Source organism: Lotus japonicus, chromosome 1, assembly GCF_012489685.1.
Source record: "Lotus japonicus ecotype B-129 chromosome 1, LjGifu_v1.2".
NCBI classification, from domain to species: domain Eukaryota; kingdom Viridiplantae; phylum Streptophyta; class Magnoliopsida; order Fabales; family Fabaceae; genus Lotus; species Lotus japonicus.
In genome coordinates, this window is record NC_080041.1 from 6,152,334 (window position 1) to 6,168,832 (window position 16,499).

General features: G+C 38.6%; 1 protein-coding gene and 1 long non-coding RNA gene across 2 annotated transcripts; both read left to right on the forward strand.

Moving 5' to 3' along the window:
- The first annotated feature begins 9,592 nt into the window (after window positions 1–9,592).
- On the forward strand, window positions 9,593–11,650 carry LOC130731544 (uncharacterized). The gene is made up of 3 exons (XR_009016721.1): window positions 9,593–10,311; window positions 10,481–10,550; window positions 11,400–11,650. It is a non-coding gene; the product is annotated as an uncharacterized LOC130731544 (long non-coding RNA).
- A 2,406-nt stretch (window positions 11,651–14,056) lies between these two features.
- Window positions 14,057–15,805, forward strand: LOC130733256 (soyasapogenol B glucuronide galactosyltransferase-like). Its single transcript, XM_057585385.1, has one exon. It carries the CDS (start codon window positions 14,170–14,172, stop codon window positions 15,685–15,687), a length of 1,518 nt encoding a protein of 505 aa, XP_057441368.1. The 5' UTR covers window positions 14,057–14,169; the 3' UTR covers window positions 15,688–15,805.
- The last annotated feature ends 694 nt before the right edge of the window (window positions 15,806–16,499 follow it).

The window sequence follows — 16,499 nt, forward strand, 5'->3', positions numbered from 1 at the left end:
AACTCAGATTTAATCTAAACCTAAAAAATAAAAACTAAAAAAATTAAAATTCAGAAAATAAAATATCTTAATTTATTTAATGATTAATGTTAAAAAAGACTTTAATCTTAATTAAATCATTAATCTTCATCTCCAACAAGAACAACAACAACTACCAGATAGAGTTTCAAAACTAACAACAAATTTCAAAGAAAAAAACCGAAAGATCTAAATCAATCCTATTGTGTAAACAAAAAAAAATCGATCGTATTGCTTGCTAGACTACTTTCCTTCCTTCCTTCTTCTATTTCTTTTCAATTTAATTTGATTAATTATCAAAACACACCCTGAAAACACAGATACCCAGAAGAAAAACCCACCCTGAAAACACACAGTTATGGAAAATGCCCAGAAGAAAAACCCACAGAACCATGAAGCCTATCTTGTGCAGCAGATCAGTGGTTATGGGATTGAGTTTGGATGGTGGTGGTTACTGAAGTGGGCGAACACACGGTGGTAACAGGCGGAGATTCCCAGATCGTGAGACCCACACAAAAACCTTACTCAGCGCCGCCGATATCTCTGCATGCGCCGTCTTCAACATCGCGTTCGCCTGCTCCTCCAGCTGCTTCACCTCCGACGACATGTCCTTCACACTGTTCAGAGGTAAAGCAGAAGAAACTCCGCCATTGAGATTTGGGATTGGGAGTTTCAATTTGAGTGGGGTTTTGGCCTTTGGATAGTGAAATTTGGAGTCTTGGAAGGGGGGAAGGAATTGGAGATGGGAAGTGGAGGAATCAAGGGTTTTGAGGAATCTCAACGGGTTTGCCATGGAAGCTCAACGGGTTTCAATCTGTCATTTACTTGAACTGAGATTTGGATTTCTGGAATGTGAGGAATCAAGGATTTTAATTTTTTAGGTTTAGATTAAATCTCAGTTGAAATTAATAATATTTAAAAAAAAAAAGAAAAAGCCACGTGGAAAAGTTGAGTGAGATTAAAATCAAGCCACATCAGACCTTGACACACTTTGGACCTAATTAGATTAAAAAATAATTTTAGGGACCCAATTTGATGCGAAAATTTTACAAGGATCAGATTTGACTCCCTTTACAATTTCAGGGACCAAGAGAGTATTTAAGCCTATTTTGTTTTATAACATCTTTGTCCCTAGTTGACCCTTTTGAGTCTTATGGAGAATTCTTTGTTACCTTTATTATTTGGGATGGTTGTTTGGTTGGAAAAATGGGGAGTTGTGGTCCTTAAATCTTAATGGAGTTAGTTTATGAAAAGTGCAATTGTCTCTTGCCCCAAAGAAAAAAAATTGGAAATATTCAAAAGAGAAAATGAACTCCATGGCCCGGATGGATTTCCAAAAAAAAAGAGAAAAAAAAGATGAACTCCATGGAATGGGTGGAGTTCCAAAAAAAGGAAAAAATTCTGAAATAAAAGGGGGTTGAGAGACTTGTGTGCTAAGTATCAATAGCTTGAAAGCTCCGGAATTTCAAATAGGACCACACTCAAATTTTGTGCAGCCTTAGTCTTCTTTAGGGACCACTACCATGTGCTTTACTTAGCCAACATTATAACCCTTTTGAAGTCTCATTGAATAATGCATTGTCAACTTTAGTTGCTCTTGAGTGAATGATTCTCAGAACCTATGAACTTGCTTGTGTGCTCAGTGCACTAAACAATTGTCTCATGCTAGGATGTTAGCTCTAAATGCTTCTCATAGTGGACTCTAATTCTTCTTTATCTAAGAGTAGCACGAAGTTGATTGTTGTATCTTTATCTTGGAACTACTGCATTCACTTGATCCCCCGGTTTTCTGAAAATGTATCCCTCTTTTGACATGTGTGTTGGGAGTAATTCTTTGTACTTGAGGGCAAGCTAATCTTAGTGATGCTCGAGGGCGAGCTGTCGTTGAGTATAGTGGTGTGATGACCCGAATTTAGTCTTGTTTTTAGGGTAATTTCTTTGTTAGTTTTGAGTCTTTTTCTTGTGTTTCATGTAGTGTTTCATGCATTCTCATGCATTTTTGCATTTCTTTGTGTTTTTACTTTGTTTTGGTAATTTCATAGTTTTATAGGGACTTTTCTTGCATTTTAAGTAAGTTTAGGACTTGCATAATTTTCCTATTTTATTTGAGGGTTCTCTTTGCTAATAGACTCTTGGAGCTCCAAAATATTTCCTTGGCTTTGTGTTTAAGTAATCAGGTCTGAAACTGAAGGAGAAGGAAGGTCAAGAAGCTTGGAATTGAAGGAAGGCTTAAAGAGGCTTGAAGAGGAGTTAAGAGGAAGATAAAAAGGTTTTCCAGCGTGTTTAGAGCGCCTAAGCGTGCTCCATTGGCGCTTAGGCGCCAATTGCAATTTTCAGGATTTTGGAATTGGCGCCTAGGCATGCTTAATTGGCGCCTAGGCGCCAATTACCTTCCAGAGGCTCATTTTCAGCATGGAATTAGCGCTCAGGCGCTCGCCCGGAACAGCCCAGACTCGTGATTTTTGCCTATAAATAGGATTCTAGTCATTTTCTCTTGTATATTTTCATACTTTGTAAAGTTTAGAGGTAGATGATCATCTAGGAGAGTGAGAGAAGGCTTCCAAGCTTGTAATTCAGGTTCTTAGTCCTGCTTGGATAATCTCTCTTCTTACGCTTTGGTTTTCATGTAAGACTTTTCATGTTTAAGTTATAATCTTAAGTTCTTTCCCACATGATCTTCTTCTTTCCTTGAATCCCATTTTCTGAATATCAATCTAAGCTTGTATGCATGCTTGCTTTATGCTTTTCTATAATCAGAACGGAAGTTTGTTATAGATTAGGGAACCGATTTGGGATTACCCCTTCTATGTTTGCAACTAGGAATAGAGGAAGGGTTAGGGTTTGATGGCCTGAATTTGCATGATCTAAAACCTCATATAAATGACTAAGTACACAAGGAATTGAGCTTAGCTTTTTGTATGGGAGAATTGCTTATGTGAGGAATCAATAAGTGAGTAACTAGGCTATATCATTAAGGAGAGATTCATGAGTTTATGTGCTTAGAATGATGTGCTTAAATTGACTAGTTGAACAAGAACCCAAAGCATGTTATTTTCTGAATTGTCTTTTTATTTTCCTTTTCCTTATTACTACTTCGACATATCTCTAATTCAATAAAACAAACCTTCATACTCAAGGCTTAAACCAAATCTATTCACTCACAATCCCTGTGGTTCGATATTTAAAATCGGGTGAATTCTTACACTTGCGGATTTACCAACAGGACAAATCCGGGCCGTCTAAAGACTGGGTTGCGTGGACATAGCATTGACGCCGAGCCGGTCTAGTTACTCATATAGGCCCATCCATCCAAAAATACTCTAGGGCCAACACAGGCATGAATGATGCTTTGACCAGATCGATGACTCACCCATCCGCGAATCATGGCAGAGTCAAAGTTACAGTCAGGCCCCCCTCAATCACGGAAGACTCGCAATCACAATACGGAAGACTCACAATCACAGTACGGAAGACTCACAATCACAACATGACCGACGGGAAAATCAAGAAGCCTACCCTGATCAGTGCGACCCGACCGTTTTAGTCAATGGACTGTGTAATAGGAATGAGAGCTAGGGTTAGAGGCTCACTCACTATAAAAGGGTGGGTCTTCTGTATGTATCAGGATCATCCTTTTCTCACTTGTGCAATACACTTAGTCTTTTTCATTGGTCTACTGACTGAAAGTTCATTTGTGAACATTGGCGTCCACCGTGGGGCCTCGGTAAAACTCTTCCCGAGTCCTCAAGGAATATTAGTCTTACTACAAACCTAGAAGGAGCATGGTGGAGACCACATCTGCTGTCAATGGCTCCAATGGCCCGACTTCACAAACGGAGGAGGCCATACGCGAATTGATGGTCCAGGTGTAGCAGCAGAACCAGGCGATGCAAGCCCAGATCGTCGGGATGGAAGAGCTCCGTCAACAGAACCAGACGTTGCAGGCCCAAGTTGCGGTCCTCACACGAGATCGAGTGCAACTAGTCCACCAGGCGGAGCCGATTGTCGAGTTCCAACCGTTTCCCGAGGCTCTCATAGCCGTGACGATACCAGACAACCTGATGACCTTAGTCCTCGACTCTTACGATGGGACTACCGATCCGCGCGAACATTTGTCCCTCTTAAATACCAAAATGCTTACCAACGGTGCCACATAGCCGCTAAAGTGTAAGATGTTCCCAGGAACCTTGAAAAAGGCGGCGCTGACATGGTTTGCAAGCCTTCCGGCCCGATCGGTCGTTACCTTTAGCGATTTCCCGCAACGTTTCTTGTCTCAATTCTCTGCAAAGCAAGCCAACCAAATCACCTCTGTAACTTTGTTTAACATCCGGCAGAAAGCGGGTGAGACGCTGAAAGATTACCTAGTTAGATTTACTAACATTTTCATGCAGGCAAGAAACAAAGATCCGTCGTCTTGTGCCGAGGCATTTGAAAATGGTCTGTCAGTGGGTCCTTTCAACGAAGACCTATCCGTCCGCCATGTGGAATCGTTGGATGAAATTCGTAGAAGAGGAGCTTCGTTTATTATCCAGGAGGATAGCAACCGTCTGAAAGAAGCCCAAGACGAGGAGGAAGGAGCTCTCCGCCCTGTCACCCACAACAAGCGGGCGGATCCACCCTCCGAGCGAGGGAACCCTCGCCAAGGTACCCATGGTCGAGACCAAACTAGTCCTGACCAACACATCAACACCGTGATGAGCAATGTATGGATAAGACGGAAGGACTAAGCATTCACTCCGTTGAAGATTCTCGTAGCCAAGTCCGGAAGGAGGAGCTCCATTCGTGACACCGACAGTCATTCTAACTTACGCAATCAAGTCGTGATATATCCCGCTGACAGTCAAGATAGTGCTCTAGGCTTTAAAACGCCCCAAGCTTTTTTTGTTTCAGTTTTTCTGTATTTGACGTTTGTTTCCTGTTCAATAAAGTAGAGAGTGTTCTTTTCTCTCCCACCATAGGCGGAAGTATTCGACGGGCCCATATTATGAAAAATCTCAAATGCAAAAGGACTAGCCTTGCCACTCGGTTCAAAACCAAGTGAGCTCTATCTCCGCTGACTCTGGTCGGTCGTTGAGCCATGACACTTGGTTTGGTTTAAAACCAAGTGAGCTCTACCTCCGCTAACTCCGGTCGGTCATTGAGCCATGCCACTTGGTTTAAAACCAAGTGAGCTCTATCTCCGCTGACTCCGGTCGGTCGTTGAGCCTAGCCACTTAGTTCAAAACCAAGCGAGCTCTATCTCCGTTGACTCCGGTCGGTCGTTGAGCCATGCCACTTGGTTTAAAACCAAGTGAGCTCTACCTCCGATGACTCCATTCGGTCGTTGAGCCATGCCACTTGGTCCAAAACCAAGTGAGCTATATCTCCGCTGACTCCGGTCGGTCGTTGAGCCTAGCCACTTGGTTCAAAACCAAGTGAGCTCCATCTCCGCTGACTCTGGTCAGGCGTCGAACCTTGCCGCTGAGAGCTCTATCTTTCTGCTGACACCGGTCAGCCATGACGTCTTGCCACTTGGTTTCATCCCAAGTGAGCTCAATCTCTCCTCCGACTCTGGTCGGATGTCAAGGCCTGCCGCTTGGTCCCTACCCAAGCGAGCTCTATCCTCTCATTGACTCCGGTCAGGTTACTTTAGGAGACTCATCCTACTGCAATTATTCAAGAGTCAACTCAGTAGTAAGGGATCCTTCCGCAATCACGCCAAGTCAATATAAGTAAAAGACTCAAGGCTCCAATTATTTTTAACCACACATGGAGCTAGTCTTTTATTGTTTTTCTAAGTGTTGATAAATCAGGGAAGGGTGAACGGTGAGACAGTCGTAAAACACTTCGACAGGGAAGGGTGAACGGTGAGACAACTGTAAAACACTTCAACAAGGAAGGGTGAACAGTGAGACAGCCGTAAAGCACTTCAACAAGGAAGAGTGAATTGTGAGACAACCGACTATGAAGGCGAATTCCATTCAAGAGACATCTGTTTGAGTGTGGACAAATTTTTCTAAGGCTTTTGTGTCTTTTCAAGCCACAAGCCTTAGGGGGCTGTGGATTGCTCCGCGATTTGGACCGGACGAGACACCATTACTAGGCTGGACATACCACTTCAGATGACACATTCGGGCCGTCTTAAGACTGGTCTGCGTGGACATAGCATTGACACCGAGCCGGTCTAGTTACTTCAATAGGCACATCCATCCAAAAATACTCTAGGGCCAACACAAGCATGGTGCTTTGACCAGATCGATGACTCACTCATCCGCGAATCATGGCAGAGTCAAAGCTACAGTCAGGTCCCCCTCAATCATGGAAGACTCGCAATCACAATACGGAAGACTCACAATCACAATACGGATGACTCGCAATCACAGCATGACCAACAGGAAAATCAATAAGCCTACCCTGATCAGTGCGACCCGAGCGTTTTAGTCAATGGACTGTGTAATAGGAATGCGAGCTAGGGTTAGAGACTCACTCACTATAAAAGGGGGGGGGGGTCTTCTGTATGTATCAGGATCATCCTTTTCTCACTTGAGCAATACACTTAGTATTTTTCATTGGTCTACTGACTGAAAGTTCATTCGTGAACAATTATGTATAGAATTAACTAATCAAAGCCCAAGAATAAGAGCATATGCATAACAGTGGCATATATATGCATAAATGATGTGACACACACTCAGTACAAATCCAAGAATATCATTCAAATTGTACAACTTAAAATCTTTCTTAAAAAAAGAAGGGACCAAAGTTCTCAGAATAGACCAAATCCTCTGAACTAGCAGGACTTGGAATATCCACTGCATCAAGATTTTCACTGTCATCAACTTCCTCATGATCAGTAACATCATGTTCCTCTATGTGATTGTGACTTGTGAGCCTCATGATGATCAATTCATCATCAGTAACATGTTGTGGAGTTACTCTATTCTGTCCATGTCCAGGGCAAGCAAGATTGCTTGTGCTTCAAGGACCCCATCCCTAAGTGCAACTAAATTTATCACCTTCACAATTTAGTTTATTTATATCAGTCATAATATGCTATTTTCTACATCTTCTTCAAAAGACAAACACACGTTAGTTGGAATTTTATTTATTTTCAATTATAAGCAAAATATCATTCAAATTAAAATACAAGAGGTATTTTAACCCAAAGATACTGAAAATGTAGGGGAATGAAGAAAAGAAAAGATTTCAAAGGAATAGAATCAACTTAGGAAAAAACCTCTACTCTTGTTTATATGCCAGTTCACAAGAGGTATATGAACAATTACATGCCATAAAAATCTCCTACTATGGTTCAGTCCTTCACACACACAGCCCAAAGGACACGCCGAAATGATGATACAATAGCTAACTATGTTGTGTTCCCATCAAGCCAACACTCAAATTGATTCACATATCAAAGTTAAGTAGTATCTTGGATTTGAAACCCATTCATAAACTAAAAATCTGAAGTTCTTGTATTTAGTAGTAACTAGATTAAAGACCCGCGCGTTGCGCGAGCGCAGACGATTGAGATAATTGCATATTACATCTACGGTTTCAAATTTCACCCTCTTTTATGTTTTTCAATGGAAATAGACCGACCACAACAACTAAAAACAATTGCGTACATCAATAAATTGTGAATTTTCACTTGGAGTATTTAACATACATACATGGTGATGATCATGGTTAAGAGACGCTTTATTTTCTACCAAAAAGGCCTACATTTAAACAATATACATTGCGGTATATGCTCTATCATGCCCTCCTCTCCTTGTTAAAATGAAGAGTTCTAATGATGAATCTATAAAAAGAAAAATGAGGTAGTTGCAAATAAGTCATCACACTTGATTCCAAGACAATTGTATCCTCTTCAAGTTTTTTCAGTTGAAATAGATCCAGAGCTTCTGAAAACACAATTTCTTTCTTGTAAAAAAGAAATGATATCTAATCAGCTAGAGATATTAAAATAAAATAGTATATGACATCACTAACTAAGTTTAGAATGATATGAGTAGAACTTATATTTTTTAGATATATTTTAGCATTGATACTTTGCATTATATTTCTTTCTTGTAAAATAAAAGATAGAGTGCAACTGCTATTTAGGTACCATAGCAAGCACCTAGATTATTGGTGAATTTTGTAGATTATTTTATAGGAAATCAGCTTTGAAAAAGAGATTTTATTTAAAAAAATATGAAGTTCTAGACTACATATACTAAGTTTTTGAAAAATGTTCTATACAAATAAAAATTAATTCAATAAAACACATTTTTCTCCTTTAAAATTATGACCTTGAGTTAGGCGAGTGAAGGGTTTTGAAACATAATCTCAAATGATAGTAGTAAAATAATTGCAATGAAATCATATTTATAAAATTCCTTATAGTGAATTTCACCTTTTGAGAGCACCGAGCAGAGATCATGTTTCTGGCACAGGCAAGGGGCGATTTTCTGTTGATGGCAACATCAACGTGTTTGTGATAAGTGTGTTCATGTTTTCAACATCGATAATGAGAGATCCTGCTTTGCGTTGATGGAAACAACAACAACGGTCTCATTCTATTAGCGTTCAATGTCAGGAAGGGTGGTTAAGGGATGGTATTCAGTCATGATACTAAATGGTGATTATATTCCAAAAGAATGCCTCACATGAATGGAGTTAGTCAGTGCACTTATCTTATTACAAAATCAATGAAGATTAATGTATTTCCTCATGCGGCAACACTTCGTGCCTCATTAGCTGCTAGTAATCTTTTAAAATATCAACAGGACGAACCCTGGGAAGAGGAGAATCTGTGAGAAAACTTGAAGTATTTAACAGTTTAGAGATAAGCAGTTATGTAATATGAGTGGGTGTTGAAACTGATAACAGAAGATGAAATGTCACTTGATAACATGTTGATGCAGGAAAACGTTTGAATGAATATTTATGGAGACCGTCTAGTACGTTACCAATGGACAGTGTTATAGATAATGATAGTGTAAAAGTAGGTTACAGTGTTCTAAGCAAGTAAAAGTACAAGTAGAAAAGTTAAGCATGCACATCCTGCCACACTAGATTAAAAGCTTATATGGAAGATTTTGGTAATAGTAAGTCGCTGAAATGGCGACGACACAGCGCGCGCTTCAGGATTACTATATTATAATAGAAGATTTAACTCCAACTTCTAAACCGGACTAAGTCAAAAACATACCCTGCAACGAGTTGACCATCACTGAAGATGAGAGCATTTGGATGTTTTGAATATACAATAGAAATTACAATGAACCAAAATTATAGTAGATAGAAATAACTTTATTTTGCTTTTATCCGCTATAATATTTTTTAGAGTGGTTCCAAACATGCACATATAACTATTTTGTTTGATCTTTGGTCCCCCAGTTTTCAAAATCCTACCTCAGCCCCTGCATTCAAGTACGTTGCACTCATCAGATCATGAGACTCTTGTGAGTTCTGGAAGGATTCAATCTCAGCATCATAAAGGCCCGACAATTCTTCACCTTTTCTTTTCAAAACAGCAGCTAGCTTTGTAACACTCTCGCACCCTTCTTTGTCCATGTCCTCCAGAGCAAGCAAGATGTCATGTGCTTTGAGGACTCCATCCCTTTGTCCATTCAAGTATGACACACTCATCAGATGATGAGACTCTTGTGATTTCTGGTAGCCTTCAATCTCAGCATCATAAACCCCCCATAATTCTTCACCTTTTCCTTTCAGGACAGCAGCAACAACCTTCTCATGCTTCTTGCTGCTCTGTATCTGTTCCTGATCTGAACTTCCCTGGCGGCTAGAGCTTGAAGCTTCTTCACGCGCAATTCTCTCCTCTTTTAACCTCTTGGTAGTCCTTAATAACCATGCCAAAGAGGAGTCATCTGAAACGATCCAAAAAAAAAAACAAAAAAAACAAAAAAACGAATAAATATATATATATATATATATACATAAAACATATACTAACCTACCAAAAGAAAGAAAAAAAATCCACGCCCCTGTTTCCTAATTCCTAAATTTAAATTAAAAAAACTACCCACCCCCACTACGTGATCACATCTCTCTCGCCCTCGGTTTTCTTCCTCAAACAGCGCCTCACCAATTCTTCTCCTCTTCTACATGATTCTTTATTCTTCTGCTCTTCTTCCTTAGAACTACATCAAATTCCACCTTAAACTACACATGATTGGAAGATTGATAGAAGAATTGTGATTCAAATGAAAGAGCTTTGGGTATAATATTTAGAAGCTAGGGTTTGTGCTTTGAGTAAGGAGAAGAGTACCACCCCTTCAGAATTGCTCTTTGGATGCTATTGAGGTATACTTTTAACCCACAAATTTCAATAATAGTATTATAGCATAGTTTAGAATTAGGTAGAATTATTTTTAGGGCCATAGTTACATATTTGAGAATTTTATGGTTGCCCATGGGTAATATGTCAAAAGGGTAATAAATGCTGAAGGTTTGAAGTTGGTTCTGTGTTCAGATTCGTCGGCGAGTGGATCGTTCGGTGGTCGTAGGATTGCTGAAAGCAATTGTGGTTATTTTTCATAGTTGTGAGTGGTTTTCCAATCACTGTGGCTTATTTTTAATAATTATATAACATGATTTGATTATTTTATCATATTGCCTATTTATTTAAATTGGGGAAACATGCTTTACAGTTCATGAATTATCTGAAAGCTGGTTTTATGAAGTTGATTTGAGTCTGCTTATGAACTGATATGAGAAAGTAATTTATATTGCTTTGATTTTGGAAATTATGTGAAACTGAGATTGTGGACTTGGAAAGTTGATTTTGAGACTTGTGACGAGACTTGAACTGGTTTGAGAAAACGATTTTGGGGATCCTTGATAGAACCCCGTAGCCGTCAACGGAGGTAACAACCTAGGTGCACCTAGCTAGATTGATTCCGGGAAGAGAGGGTCATCCGTTAGATGGAGCCGCCAGTGCACGGAGAGGGCTATCAACGAGATGTAGCTTCCCCCGATGATATGATACGACATGTGATATGAGAGAGGAAAGGGCTATCAGTTAGATGGAGGCGCCCCTATCAGAGAGGTCATCCCTTAGGAGGAGAGGGCTATCAACGAGATGGAGCCGCCTCATGGTTCTACATGTGTGACCCTATGATATTAAATTATAGTTTTGATTTCAAATGCTTTCATATGATTGACTGTATTTTATCAAGCTTCATTGAAATGATTATTTATGAACTTGACAAGTTTGATGCTCTCTTATTTGAAATGATTCTTATTAATTTTATTAATATTATATATATTGTCCACATTGAACTGATGGTGGAAAACTCGTGCCTATTTTGTTTCTCATTCCTGTTCATGGTGGTTGATGACTGCTCACTAATTCTTTGTGACTTACCCTATTCCTTATTTTCCCTCCACAGATTCACAGGCAACTAAGTAGTAAGCTGGTGTCAGATTCAGATCGTTCATTTCACCTTATTGGCAGGCCTCCTTTGGGTGGTGGCTCGATTGGTGTCTTGTATTTGATTATAGTTATCTGCAGCTATAGGGAGTCTTATGAGGATTTAGACTTGGAATTGTTATTTATTGCATTACTGTAAAAGTTGCACTTGAGTGCTAAAATTGAAAATTTATTTTTAATGGAAGTATGAAAATGAAGATCATTATTTGACAGGTTTTGTCATTTGAGATATTGGTAATACAGATGAAATCTTGCATATTTATTTTTATAAAATATAGAGAAACATATGTAACTTTAGAGAATAGTTTGGAAAAGGATTTTTGTGAGAAACAGGCTTGCCAGACTTGGGTGTTAGTCTATGCGCCGGTCACGACTTAAGATTTCGGATCGTGACATCATCCTTCATCCCTTTGCATTCTAGTTGATCCTTCGCGTAGTCCGATAAACTCTTTCCAATTTTCAAAAGAGCAAATGTACCATCTTTATCTTCAAAGTCATCACCCAGTTCTTCCACGATCAATTCCTTCAACATCTCATTATGCAAATTATCTAGGCCAAACTCTTCAGCCATCATCCTTAGTTATGCTCATCATCAGAATTTCTTGAAGGAACTTTTCTAGGTGGTGATATGTTGGGTATATTTGAGTACTCTAGCTCCATGTTGGTTTTGCAGGGGCTTTATGATGCTGAGAAACCAACAAGGTTTAGCACGCTCGGCCACCCCCTATTATGTGATTTATATTACCTTCCGTTTAATGTTATCTTTTCACAGTGGCCATAAAAAAAATACTTAGTACCACAATGAAAATCGAAAAGATGACCGGGGCCGTGGCTATGGTGAGCCACCGCGGTAGCTCCGCCCCTGCACTTTAGGGATGATGGAATTGTTAAAGTTAAAGCTCTGAATTAGGGAGAGTGAGTCAAGTGGTTTTCTGGCACCCCTCCTCTATTCTCCTTCCCAATGGACTTCTTCAGGGTCATGAACCCACGAAGAAAATGTGCGAACTTCGGGCTTTTCTTGGGCTCAATTGAAAAAATTTACTTGTGGTCCACCATAGACCATTATGAACAATCATAGACTTGATCCGTCCTAGATGTTGTCGACGTGAGTCGTGAACAAATAATTTTAGGGCGTGGTCCAAAATCCTTATGAATAAACTAAAAATGAAAAGGAAATAGAAATAGAAAGCACCACAGTCCACATATATAACTCCACTGTACTGTACTTGGGTCCATCCAACCTCTTATTAATTGCAAATTTGCAAGCATTGTCCATTGTTGACCAAACATTTTCTTTTGGTAAGCGATGACAAAATATATGTTCTGTAAATTATTCAGATGAGCTACGCAACCGCACGTGATTTACATACACGTAGTATTGTTTCTTACGTGTGCACTTTAGCTTGCTGCCAAATAGCATCTCTCGTATTCATCGAAACCAAAATAGCAAAACACTATTTTGCACCACTTTTTCTCCGTCCCATCCTTATTAGTTCTTATTAGTTATTAGTTATTACATCACAACCTTGTCTCAGAAAACAAAAAATAACAATAAAAATAAATAACTAATGAATCTTATTATTAATGTAAAACTCAGGTGAATTTTCCTTTTTGTATATTTCAACACTAATACTTGATAAATTTATTATATTAAAAATAGAAATCAATTTAATTTGTTATTTTTAAAAATTCCTCAATTTTCATTAATAATTAAATTAAATTAATATTAATCTTAATTTTAATATATCAGAAATTGAAAATTTTTACAATTAGTTAAATTATAAATATAAAAAGTTATTAACTAATAATTAATATTGTTATTAATGGATTTCAAAAAAAATATTGTTATTAATATAGAGGTCAAGTCAATTTTAATTATTATTATTCTCATTATTATGATATAATTTTTTTCTAAAGTTGTGGTTAATAATTAAAATTTAATTAATATTAAAATTTAATTTTAAATATAAATTGGAAAATATTTTAAAATGATTAATTAATATAATAAATAGTATAAAATAATTAATAATAAATTAACATGAGTCAATTTTACTCTTACTTATTATTATATTTTAATTTTTTCTCAAATTGTTAATAATAATTTAAATTTAAATAATGATAGTTTTTTATTTTTAAAATAAAAACTGAATTTTATTTTTTTAAATACAAAAAACTGAAAGAAATTCTTACATTTTGTTATTAATATAATGATTATTAATAATTAATTAATATTATTACTAATATATAAATATAATGAATTTTATTTATATATATTGATATTAATTAATACCATCTACCAAAATTAGATATTGATTGATACCTCCATGTCATATATAAAGTAGGAGTAATCACATATGACTTTTCAACATAATCCTCACGAATAATTTTTTATTCACACCTTACAAATAAGGTGGATGAAAAGAAAGATAAGAAGAAAAGAGAAAAATGTAAAGATATAATACATGTTTTAATTGATAGAAAATAGAAAAATAAATAAAAGTGAAAAAGATATCGATGAATGAATCATAAATCTAATCTCACATTAGCTAGATGCAAAATTAAACACACAAGCCAATGATTCATCCTTACCATATAAAGCAAAATATATGTCTCACTCACTCACTCTTGAGGTCTACATTCATCTACTACATCTTCCATTATTTAACTGCATCATCATTCTTTCACCAAACAAATTAAAAATCTCTTATCTCTAGGTCCAATCCAAATCGATGGAAACCGCCACTACCGCCACCGCTAGTAGTAATGTTGCCAAAGCAGCTGAAACGCTCAGAGCCGTTTTCCTTCCATTTCCATCAACCAGTCACACCATTCGTGTCGTCGACACGGCGAGGGTCTTCGCCATGTACGGCGTCGACATCACCATCATCACCACACCAGGCAACGCCAAAATCTTCCAATCCTCCATTGACCACGATGCAGCTCGTGGTCGCCCAATCCGAACCCACCTCATCAGCTTCCCCGAAGTCCTTGGTTTGCCACAGGGTCTTGAAACCTTCAGCGCCCACACTCCTCCACACTTGGTCAACCTCGTTGCTCAGGGAGTTTCACTTCTGCAGGAACCGATTAAGCAGCTCTTTCGTGAGCTGAACCCCGATTTCATCGTCTCCGACATGTTCTTCACTTGGTCAGCTGATGCTGCAGCTGAGTTGGGGATTCCGAGGTTGGTTTATCTCGGTGGAAGCTTCATTGCTATGTCCGCACGCCTCTCTGTTGAGCAGTTTTCGCCTCACACCAAGGTGGAGTCTGATTCTGAGCCTTTTCTGCTTCCTGGGTTGCCCCATGAGTTGAAGATGACGCGGTTGCAGTTGCCGATTCATGCTCGAGAACACAACGATTTCACTGATATAATGAAGGCGGTGAAGGAATCAGAGATGAAAAGCTATGGTTCATTGTTCAATAGCTTCTCTGAGTTTGAGGGGGCTTACGAGGAGCATTATAAGAAAACCACAGGAACCAAGAGCTGGGGTGTTGGACCAGTTTCACTGTGGGTGAACCAGGATGAATCAGATAAAGGTGTTAGAGGGAGTGCCAGTGAAGAACGAGAGCCAGAAGGGTGGCTTACTTGGCTTGATTCAAAAACAGAGGACTCTGTTTTGTATGTGAGTTTTGGGAGCATGACCAAGCTCAGCACTTCCCAGCTTGTTGAAATAGCTCATGCCCTTGATGATTTTGGCCATGGTTTCATCTGGGTCGTTGGGAAATTTGAAGAAAATGGTGAAAATGAGGGTGAAAATGGCTTCTTGAAGGAATTTGAGAACAGAGTGGTGGCGGAAAACAGAGGATATTTAATAAGGGGTTGGGCGCCGCAGCTTCTGATACTGGAGCACCCTGCGATTGGAGGTGTGGTGACTCACTGTGGGTGGAACACTACTCTTGAAAGCGTCATTGCAGGGTTGCCGATGGCGACGATGCCGCTTTTCGCGGAGCAGTTTTACAATGAGAAGTTGCTGGTGGATGTGCTGGGAGTTGGGGTTTCTATTGGTGTGAAGAAATGGAGAAACTGGAATGTGGTTGGGGATGAGATAGTGAAGAGGGAGAACATAGTGAAGGCGATTTCTTTGTTGATGGGTGGTGGAGAAGAGGCTTTGGAAATGAGGAGAAGAGTTAGAGAGCTTAGTGATGCTGCAAAGAAAACTATCCAGCCTGGTGGGTCTTCCTACAACAAGGTGAAAGGGTTGTTTGATGAGTTGAAGGCACTCAAATTGCAAAAGCTCAATCACAAGTGAAGTGCTAATATTATAGGTAGATTTCCATTTTTGGATTGATACCTTCAGCAGTGTCTTCAATCATAAAAGTGTATGTATACCAATCATTTTCGCAAAATAAAAGGGTTGACTTAAATTAGGGAGACTTGCTATTTTGAATTTTTGAGTGATCATGTATTCAATTTGATATGAACAGCAAGTCAGCAAGTGCCATCATGCTAAATTAGATGTATGTTCATTGGTAAATTTTCTGATAATCCAAAAGGTCTAGAAACGCCCAACAGAATAGAAAATAAAAATGTTACATGCCTTTACGATAGAAAGTTGAGACACTATCTAACAAAAACTAAACTAAACAGAAATCAAGAAGAGCCTCAAAATCAGAGAGGACCTGTCATGATCCAACAGATCTAAATCATGTTTATTCAGAGCATTTGCTACAAAGTTTGTCTCTCTAAATGAAGGTAGATACAGGTTACTGTAAGGAAATGGTGATATTGTTGTGAAATTTAGAAATATAAACCAGATTACTGTAAGAAAATGTGATTTAATTGTGAAATTTAGCAACATTGTCTTCCCATTTAGTTTGAAGGGCCCTCACCGCTTTAATATTAATCATCTTTCTGACTTTGATTTGATAACGAGACTCAGCTCAAATTTGAAAATATGGAATTGTGGATGGCAAGTGATGCAGGTACTGGTCTCCTAGTGGTGATAGATCCGTTTCCATGAAAATTAACGCAAGTAGATGAGCTTGTTGGTGACATTGTCGAAAGAAAGCAAATTGATGTTGCTAAACGGGTGCTTCATGCTTTGCCATATTCACAACACTG